This window comes from Carassius carassius, chromosome 35, assembly GCF_963082965.1.
Source record: "Carassius carassius chromosome 35, fCarCar2.1, whole genome shotgun sequence".
NCBI classification, from domain to species: domain Eukaryota; kingdom Metazoa; phylum Chordata; class Actinopteri; order Cypriniformes; family Cyprinidae; genus Carassius; species Carassius carassius.
Genome location: NC_081789.1, coordinates 19,475,083 through 19,486,108, shown reverse-complemented (window position 1 = coordinate 19,486,108; position 11,026 = coordinate 19,475,083). Strand labels below are relative to the sequence as shown.

Here is an 11,026-nt window from a genome sequence, read left to right as displayed (position 1 = left end):
CAACATCACCAGTCAGCACAACAGGTACAACACACAATATAACAACCTCACCAGTCAACACAACAGATACAACACACAACATAACAAGCTCACCAGTCAGCACAACAGATACAACAAACAATATAACAACCTCACCAGTCAGAACAACAGGTACCTCAAACAATATACCAACATCACCAATCAGTACAACAAATATGACACACAATATAATAATCCCAACAGTCGGCGCAACAGGTACACCATACAATACAAGAACCTCACCAGTCAGCACAACAGATACAACACACAATATATCAACATCACCAATCAGTACAACAAATATGACACACAATATAATAATCCCACCAGTAAGCACAACAGGTTCACCATACAATACAACAACCTCACCAGTCAGCACAACAGATACAACACACAATACAACAACCTCACCAGTCAGTACAACAGATTCAACAAACAATATAACAACCTCACCAGTCGGCACAACAGGTACCTCAAACAATATACCAACATCACCAATTAGTACAACAAATATGACACACAATACAACAACCTCACCAGTCAGCACAACAGATACAACATACAAAACAACAACCTCACCAGTCAGCACAACAGATACAACACACAATATAACAACCTCACCAGTCAGCACAACAGGTACCTCAAACATTATACCAACATCACCAATCAGTACAACAAATATGACACACAATATAATAATCCCACCAGTCAGTGCAACAGTTAGACCATACAATACAACAACCTCACCAGTCAGTACAACAGATACAACACACAACATAAGCTCACCAGTAAGCACAACAGGTACAACACACAATATAACAACCTCACCAGTAGGCACAACAGGTACCTTCAACAATATACCAACATCACCAATCAATACAACAAATATGACACACAATATAATAATCCCACCACTAAACACAACAGGTACACCATACAATACAACAACCTCACCAGTCAGCACAACAGATACAACACACAACATAAGCTCACCAGTAAGCACAACAGGTACAACACACAATATAACAACCTCACCAGTAGGCACAACAGGTACCTTCAACAATATACCAACATCACCAATCAATACAACAAATATGACACACAATATAATAATCCCACCACTAAACACAACAGGTACACCATACAATACAACAACCTCACCAGTCAGCACAACAGATACAACAGACACTATAATAACCTCACCAGTAAGCACAACAGGTACAACACACAACATAACAAGCTCACCAGTCAGCACAACAGGTACCTTAAACAATATACCAACATCACCAATCAATACAACAAATATGACCCACAACATTATAATCCCACCAGTAAACACAACAGGTACACCATACAATACAACAACCTCACCAGTCAGTACAACAGAAACAACATACAATTTAACAACTACACTGGTCAGTATAATAGATCCAACACACAACATAACAAGCTCTCCAGTCAGCACAAAAGATACCTTAAACAATATACCAACATCACCAATCAATACAACAAATATGACACACAATATAATAATCCCACCGGTAAGCACAACAGGTACAACACACAATACAACAACCTCACCAGTCAGCACAACAAATACAAAACACAATATAACAAGCTCACCAATCAGCACAACAGTTACTTCAAACAATATACCAACATCACCAAACAGTACAACAAATATGACACACAATATAATAATCCCACCAGTAAGAACAACAGGTTCACCATACAATACAACAACCTCACCAGTCAGCACAACAGATACAACACACAATATAACAAACTCACCAGTCAGCACAATAGATACAACACACAATATAACAAGCTCACCAGTCAGCACAACAGATACAAAAAACAATATAAGAACCTCACCAGTCAGCACAACAGGTACATCAAACGATATACCAACATCACCAAACAGTACAACAAATATGACACACAATATAATAATCCCAACCGTCAGCGCAACAGATACACCATACAATACAACAACCTCACCAGTCAGCACAACAGATACAACACACAATACAACAACCTCACCAGTCAGCACAACAGGTACATCAAACAATATACCAACATCACCAAACAGTATAACAAATATGACACACAATATAATAATCCCACCAGTAAGCACAACAGGTACACCATACAATACAACAACCTTACCAGTCAGCACAACAGATACAACACACAATATAACAAGCTCACCAATCAGCACAACAGATAAAACAAACAATATAAGAACCTCACCAGTCAGCACAACAGGTACCTCAAACAATATACCAACATCACCAATTATTACAACAAATATGACACGCAATATAATAATCCCAACAGTCAGCGCAACAGATACACCATACAATACAACAACCTCACCAGTCAGCACAACAGATACAACACACAATATAACAAGCTCGCCAATCAGCACAACAGATACAACACACAATATAACAAGCTCGCCAATCAGCACAACAGATACAACAAACAATATACCAACATCACCAATTATTACAACAAATATGACACGCAATATAATAATCCCACCAGTCAGCACAACAGATACAACACACAATACAACAACCTCACCAGTCAGCACAACAGATACAACACACAATATAACAAGCTCGCCAATCAGCACAACAGATACAACAAACAACATGAGAACCTCACCAGTCAGCACAACAGGTACCTCAAACAATATACCAACATCACCAATTAGTACAACAAATATGACACACAATATAATAATCCCAACAGCAAACACAACAGGTACACCATACAATACAACAACCTCACCAGTCAGCACAACAGATACAACACACAATATAACAAACTCACCAGTCAGCAAAACTGGTACCTCAAACAATATACCAACATCACCAATTATTACAACAAATATGACACGCAATATAATAATACCAACAGTCAGCGCAACAGATACACCATACAATACAACAACCTCACCAGTCAGCACAACAGATACAACACACAATACAACAACCTCGCCAGTCAGCACAACAGATACAACACACAATATAACAAGCTCGCCAGTCAGCACAACAGATACAACAAACAATATAAGAACCTCACCAGTCAGCACAACAGGTACCTCAAACAATATACCAACATCACCAATTAGTACAACAAATATGACACGCAATATAATAATCCCAACAGCAAACACAACAGGTACACCATACAATACAACAACCTCACCAGTCAGCACAACAGATACAACACACAATACAACAACCTCACCAGTCAGCACAACAGATACAACACACAATATAACAAACTCACCAGTCAGCAAAACAGGTACCTCAAACAATATACAAACATCACAAATCAGTACAACAAATATGACCCACAACATTATAATCCCACCAATAAACACAACAGGTACACAATACAATACAACAACCTCACCAGTCAGTACAACAGAAACGACATACAATTTAACAACTACATTGGTCAGTATAATAGATCCAACACACAATATAACAATCCCAGCCAAAATAAGAGAAACCACATTCGATACAACAAATTCACTAGCCAGTACAAGAGATACGACACTCAATGTAACAGCTGCACTGGTCCATACAACAAGTACACCACATAATATAACAACCTCACCAGTCAAAACAACAGAAATGACAATCAACACAACAAATGCACCACACAATGTACCAACATTAACGATCAGTGCAACAAATACAACATCTAAAATAACAACCGCACCAGTTAGCACAACAGGCACACCGCTCAACCTAACTGTCACAAGACTCAGTTCAACAACCCCCATAGTCAGTACGATAGCCACAACAATTGACACAGTTGCTCCAACAGTCACGACACTTGATAAAACTAAAACAACACTCAACACATTAATCACGTCACTTAATACAACAGGTATGCCACTCATTACAACGGCCATACCACCAACTGAGGTAGAAACAGCAACACCACCCAAGACAACAGCACAGATAAGTGAAACTCTTACTACAACAGTTAGACCATTAAATGCAACAGTCGCACCTCACTTTACTACTGCCATGCCAATCATCTCAACTGCACTACATCATACAACAGCTACACTATTCAATACAACAGTGAAAGTTCCAAACTTAACTTTCACATCCGAAAGTGTGGAAAATGCAACACAATCTAACACAAGTAATTCTCAAATCTCTGGCGCAGAGTCCACCACCACCACAACCTTTCTGCCAAATACAAAGCTGTTTAACTTGACAGCACCGTTACACCTAAATGCAACAGCACCCCCATTAAACACTACACAACACACCTCCACATTCACAATACACTTAAACACTACTGAGCAAGACAACACAACAATATTTAACACTACATTATTCAGTCACAATGTAACATCTCTTATAGAAAATAGGACAGATTTATCAATACCTAATGTGACAGAGGTTAACGGAACACTTAAAATGACTACGAACCACAAAAACACAACCTATTTAAATGTGAGCTCTTCTGTCTTAAATACCACAACACAATTCCCACATGTTACACAATATAACACAACCACTCTATTTGAAAGTGCAACACACTCAAATAATACAAGCCTAGCCCACATTACAGAATCACCTAGTAACGTAAATGAATTAAACACAACTAAACCTCTTAACAGTACATCTGAATTCAATACAACAGCTATTCCTTATTACACAACACAACTTCTGAATGATTCTACAGTGGAGGAGACCACAAATGCTGAAACTGATATGACTACAGATACACCAGAATTAAATACTACAATGTATTCATTTAACTTGACAAATTTTAATACAACTGATGTCACTTATTCCAACACAACAGACTCCCTGTTCAATATAACTCAATCAACAGCCTTTACAATCAACATAACCATGTTTAACACAACAGATGCGCCACTGAATGAAACCAATTTCAATGGGACTGTTGTCAATCGAAGCATCAACACAACAGAGACCTCCAATAACACACTGGAATTGAATACAACTGTAAGCCCTACAGTTAATACAACACAGTTTGATGTCACAAATACAACACAGATGCATACAACAACCTTTCCAGCACCAGAAAATATTACCAGTGGGCCAAACAACTCCACTTTAGAGCCTTTTACAACAGTTAGTCTTCTTAACACAACACAGTCAAATGACACAATAGAAAATGCCTTTACGGAAAATATAATCACTAACACAACTACAGCAATCAATCCAATTAACATTCCAAACAACATACCAACAAATACTACCGTTATTAGCATTGTCACAAATAGCAGTACAGCTCCCACAACTGCTCCATCAGTGATACATCCAAGCCCTCCTCAGAACAGCTCTACAACAGAAGCTCCAATTATTATTCCAACTCCAACACCTAGCAAAAGCAACACAACAGTTACTACGAGGCCTGCCGTTCCAGTTGTGCCAAAAACACCAGCCACTACCATGGCAACTACTACAGGTCTGACTATTTTTCTTGACTCATTGAAGAAAATGCATTCTAAAACCAATTCTATTTTCTTGACTCAAAATTCCAAATATAAATGCTTTTCTAGGTACATGCATCCACAACAGTATAAATTGAACTTTGCACACTTAAAATGTATAGTTCACTCAAAAATAATCATTTATGTGAGCTCAAGTTGTTCCAACACTTTTCCTGCAGTGGAACACAGAAAATGATACTTTGAACTTAATACATTGATCTGTTTGCATTTTATAAAAAACTCTTAAGTAAATAGTATATATTTTATCTATATATAAAAGTTCTGGGAATGGCTTTAGCAAGCTTTAATTTACAGATGCTACTTGCTAATTTGTATCTAGTGCAGTGAAATGTAGTTTACATAAAAATGCTTTGGTGAAAGTGTATATTTATGCCGTATCTATAACAGCAGCTCCTTTATTTTTGTTAATTTTTCAGAAGCAACAACTAAAAGCCCAGATACACTGGCTAGCGATCTTCTGAACCAAACACGGAATTTGGCATCTTTAAATTCAACTGAGGTCAATCAGTTGGTCAGCCAGTTAGAAAATCTTCTCTCCGCACCCAATATTAGTCTGGATCTAGGCCGAACAGTGCTGTCTGTCATCAACAACTTTCTAAACAGCTCTACAGATACTGTGGCTGCCTCCTCAAATCGGTGAGACACGTACAACGCAAGTTTTCAATGTCTTAAATTGTCAAACTTGAAATATTGAATGCAAATCATATATTGTGCTTTGAAGATTAATCAAAGCTGTGGATAATTTGGGTCTGAAACTTGTGATTGGGGACCAAACTGAAAACATCGCATTTAATTCACTTACTTTGACTGTGACCAAAGTTGATGGGACCAACTTTGGGAAAACATCACTCACAATTGCAGATCCCTTAAACCCACAGGTAATAGCAACTGAAGTCCAAAGGAATTCATTAACATTTTGAATGCTTTTTGAAGTCACACTCAAAATTTGGTGTTTATATTTCTGGTTATACAGGTGACAAAAGGACTTCAAAGACAAGTCAGGGCAGTGGAAAGTTCCTCCCCCCTGGCTAAAATAACACTACCTGCATCTCTGACAGAGAACCTCTCTCCAGAAGAAAAGAAGATAGCCTCTAGAGTCCAGTTCACCTTTTTTCAGAAAAGCACATTTTTTCAGGTTAAACTGGGTTTATTGGAGTTTCATATAGAACTCTGTATCATATAGAAAACTTCAGCACAGAGCATTGTTTATAAATAACACTTTCAGAAAACCAATTGCCTTCCGGTTAAATAAAACATTTTTCTGTCATTAAGTAATAACTTTCATGTCATGCTCTCTTTTCCAGTTACAAGGTATTTAAGCTTCAAATAGGATACAAAAGCACCATAACAGACACCCTACCCTGACTAGATAACATTTTCAGAAATAAAGCTTGCAGATTTGAATCTGCTCATCAGTTGATTTTTTTGATTTTGCATCTAGATAACATTTTCAGAAATAAAGCTTGCAGATTTGAATCTGCTCATCAGTTGATTTTTTGATTTTCCATCTATCTACAGGATAAAACCCTGAGTCCAAAGAAGCTGAACAGCTACATTCTAGGCTCTAGTGTGGCTAACCTGTCAATCAAAAGCCTGAGGGAGAATGTTATATTTACTCTGAGGAATCAGCAGCCCGTTGCGGTGTGTGTGCTTACATACTTGGTGAACACCATATCTCAATGCCAGCTGAAACGCGTCTGATCTATTTCTTCCTTAACTCCTTTCCCACAGGGGAACTATGTAGCTTCCTGTGTTTTCTGGGACTTTGACCAAAACGGTGAGATTACACACCTCCAGGAATTCCAGAGAAACTGTGAAAAATGTGGTCTGTCTGATTTCTTAATGTCTTTTAATTCCTATGTGTTTTGTATTTTCTAGGAGGTTTAGGAGGCTGGAATGGCAACGGCTGCTCTGTCACAAACAGCAGCAATGAGAACGAAACTGTCTGCAGCTGCAATCACCTGACAAGCTTTGCTGTACTACTGGTATGTATGTCAGTGTGTGTGTGTGTGTGTGTGTGTGTGTGTGTGTGTGTGTGTGTGTGTGTGTGTGTGTGTGTGTGTGTGTGTGTGTGTGTGTGTGTGTGTGTGTGTGTGTTTTACTGAAATGCCCACATCTTTTATCTAATTAACATTTCACATCATGTCTAATTAACATTTACAAGTCAGAAAGACTCTTTATTTAAATGCTAAAATATAAACAGAAATACACAGAGCATAGAGAGTGATGACTGCTTCAACAAATGGATTTTTATTTGGCATGCTAATATTTAAAAACATTACATTTACATAATATTTTTTTTTATCTTTACTCTTTAAATATTTTTATAACTGTCAGAAATATGTTCATATACAGTTTGAAGTCAAGTCAAGTCAAACGTAAATGTTAATATTTTAATATAGGTAATTTATTCATGTGATGGCACAGCTGAATTTTTTGCATCATCCAGTCTTCAGTGTCACAGGATCCTTCAGAAATTCGTCTAAAATGCTGATTTGGTGTTCAAGACACATTTTTTATTATTATTATCAATGTTGAAGAATTTTTTTTTTTTTAAGATTTCAGGATTGTTTGAATATAAAGGTAAAAAAAGAACAGCGCTTATTTGAAGTAGAAATAATTTGCATTACTACAGTCAGTGTTGATTTATTCTTGGTGGGAAGAAAATATATATAATTTCTTTCAGAAAAATATCTTACTAACCCTAAATTAACAATTAACATAAATAAATACACAGTAATTATTTATACAAAAAAAGTTTTGAATTGATTGTGTACCATGTAGTTTAAACTGGCCATCCTTATTTTTGAGTCCTTAGTTAGCTATGCATTATACATTTCTGGGTGTGTTTTGTTTTGTCTTCAAAGGACATTAGCCGGCAAGGTATATCTGACCGTTTGCAGAACACCATCCTCACCTTCATTACTTATATTGGATGTGGGGTGTCCGCCATTTTCCTGTCGGTTACGCTAATCACATACCTTGCATTTGAGTGAGTAATATCCTCCCTCTCAGTGTTTAAAAACCATAAAATTAGATTAATCATGATCGACCCCTCAAAAACCTGTTATGAAATGTGACAAAATTATTCTCAACCATAAACTGAAATTAATTCCCAAAGAACCTTTATTTACTCATTTCTTCTATTCCATTTCAGAAAACTCCGCCATGACATCCCTTCGAAGATCTTGATCCATTTGTGTTTCGGCCTGCTCATGTTGAATTTGGTATTCTTGTTGGACTCGTGGCTGGCACTGTACAAAGATGCTGTAGGCCTGTGCATTTCCACAGCCTTCTTCCTGCACTACTTCCTGTTGGTCTCCTTCACCTGGATGGGACTGGAGGCTCTGCATATGTACCTGGCCATCGTCAAAGTCTTCAACAACTTCATGTCCCGATACATGCTAAAATTCTCCCTGGCAGGCTGGGGTGAGTTCAGCTGCTATACCAGCCGTGTGCTTTGTGGCTGTAGATGCCTGCTGGTTTCATTTCGTAATGTGTGTTATTGCAGGAATCCCTTTGGTTGTCGTCATTATTGTGATTGCGGTGAACAAAGATAACTATGGCCTCGTAAGCTATGGGAAATTTTCTGACGGAACTACAGATGAATTGTAAGTATTCACCTCATCAATTAAAGTGGTAATGAACTGACTTTTTTTGATGATCTTCTGTGGCACATTCCAGAACCTGTCATTTAAGCAGACTGCGTTCAATAAAACTTGTTTTTAGACTAATGAGAAAGTTTTGGGTTCTGAAACTTACAGGATGTTTTTATAGTACAATGACCTCTTAAATGTCAAAAAATCGAGGGAATTTTGATTACTCAGTTCATTGCCACTTTAAAGACATCAGTCTTCATTATGTCATCGCTCCTAATGTTTCTATATTTCTCTCTTCTAGTTGTTGGCTGAACAATAACATAGCATTCTATGTGGCTGTTGTGGCGTACTTCTGCGTCGTATTTGTGTTGAACCTGGCAATGTTCGTGGTGGTGATGGTCCATCTGAGACGAATCAAGCGCCAAAACCCTCACAATAATCTGTACCGCAGCGGCTTGCATGACCTTCGTAGCATCGCAGGACTTACTTTCCTGCTCGGGCTTACATGGGGCTTTGCCTTCTTCGCCTGGGGACCGGTCAATTTGGCCTTTTCATACCTGTTTGCCATCTTTAATTCCCTACAGGGTGAGAAACAATGTTATCTATTTTATTTTATACAAAAAGATATGTAATAATTCAACTACCTTGATTGTTTGATAAAAAAAAAGAAAAAACGTCTTTTTTTCTCATTCTCTCTCAGGCTTTTTTATTTTTGTTTTCCACTGTGCTCTGAAGGAAAATGTCCGTAAACATTGGAGAATGTACCTCTGTTGTGGCAGTTTACGATTGGCTGAAAATTCAGGTATCGCCACATTATTAACCAAAGTGAAAAAAGCTGCATGTTTACCTTTAATAGATAATTTAATAGACATCTCCTCTCAATCTCTCAAATGTTTTATCCACAGAGTGGAGTCGGACAGCCACACAGAGCAACCACACTAAAAAGACTTCGATTATGACGGCAGATTCAGGGACCCGCAGTGTACCACGAAGCTCAGTGAGCAGTGATGAGTCAGTGTCGTCCCAAGGCATCGGTCAGTTCAGAAAAAAAAAAGTAAAAATGCATTTTATACAAGTCAAGAATGTTCTCAACTCTGTCATTTCACATTACAGGCTCAATGCTGGATGACAGTGTGATCATGTCAGGGGAAGCAAATGACGACGTGATCATCAATGAGATGAACAGACAAATCTATTCTTAGAAGAGGATTACAAACGCAAGACAGGAAAATAGGTGAAGAAACAGACCATTTCTATCAGGCCTGAAAAAAAATGTTTATTACCAAGATGAGAATCTAACGACTCGGCTCAAAATATCTTTTCTCATCAGTTTGTCTGAATCAATGTTACATGCATTAAAGCTTTCAGCATTTAGCTTTATAGCCAGACATTTCGTTATCTGTTAGAACTGGGCTGCTCACAGCTGAGTAATGAATAGCAAGAGCATGTACCTATGGGAGTCAATATGTAAAAAGATCTCTCTGTACTGAGCAGTGAGGTATATTACGCTTTTGGGGTTTTAAACTCTTATATATTTTCAGCAAACAGTATTAAACACCTCTTCTGCAAAAAATAAATAAAGCACAGATGATGCATTGCATCAGATGGTACTTAATAAAGGTTTTATAATTGATGAAGGACTACATTAAAAATGAAGGAAAACATTCGGTCTTAAAAACCATATATATCTGTCAGACACATTGTAGAAAGACTGGGATACAGTACGTTCTGTTTTCCATATAGCTCTTTATTTTTATAGTCACTCTCAGTTTTGTAGTTTTTACATAGAGGAAAAATATAATGAATATGCTAATGGATCAAAAAATGTGTTACATGCAATCAAATTTGCTTTCTTTGTACTGCGTAAAACAGAATTTTTTAAAAT

At 37.4% G+C, this 11,026-nt stretch overlaps 2 protein-coding genes across 2 annotated transcripts; both read left to right on the top strand.

Moving 5' to 3' along the window:
- The first annotated feature begins 530 nt into the window (after window positions 1-530).
- Window positions 531-3,160, top strand: LOC132115638 (GATA zinc finger domain-containing protein 14-like). Its single transcript, XM_059524051.1, has 4 exons — window positions 531-599; window positions 743-2,160; window positions 2,359-2,706; window positions 2,791-3,160. Exons 1-4 carry the CDS (start codon window positions 531-533, stop codon window positions 3,158-3,160), a joined length of 2,205 nt encoding a protein of 734 aa, XP_059380034.1.
- Window positions 3,161-3,282: 122 nt separating this feature from the next.
- Window positions 3,283-11,012, top strand: LOC132116163 (adhesion G-protein coupled receptor G2-like). The gene is made up of 14 exons (XM_059524799.1): window positions 3,283-5,496; window positions 5,959-6,178; window positions 6,264-6,420; window positions 6,516-6,677; window positions 7,061-7,183; window positions 7,274-7,319; window positions 7,421-7,527; window positions 8,410-8,534; window positions 8,700-8,971; window positions 9,054-9,153; window positions 9,443-9,726; window positions 9,842-9,943; window positions 10,047-10,175; window positions 10,255-11,012. The coding sequence occupies exons 1-14, from the start codon at window positions 3,381-3,383 to the stop codon at window positions 10,341-10,343; spliced, it is 4,032 nt and encodes a 1,343-aa protein (XP_059380782.1). The 5' UTR covers window positions 3,283-3,380; the 3' UTR covers window positions 10,344-11,012.
- The last annotated feature ends 14 nt before the right edge of the window (window positions 11,013-11,026 follow it).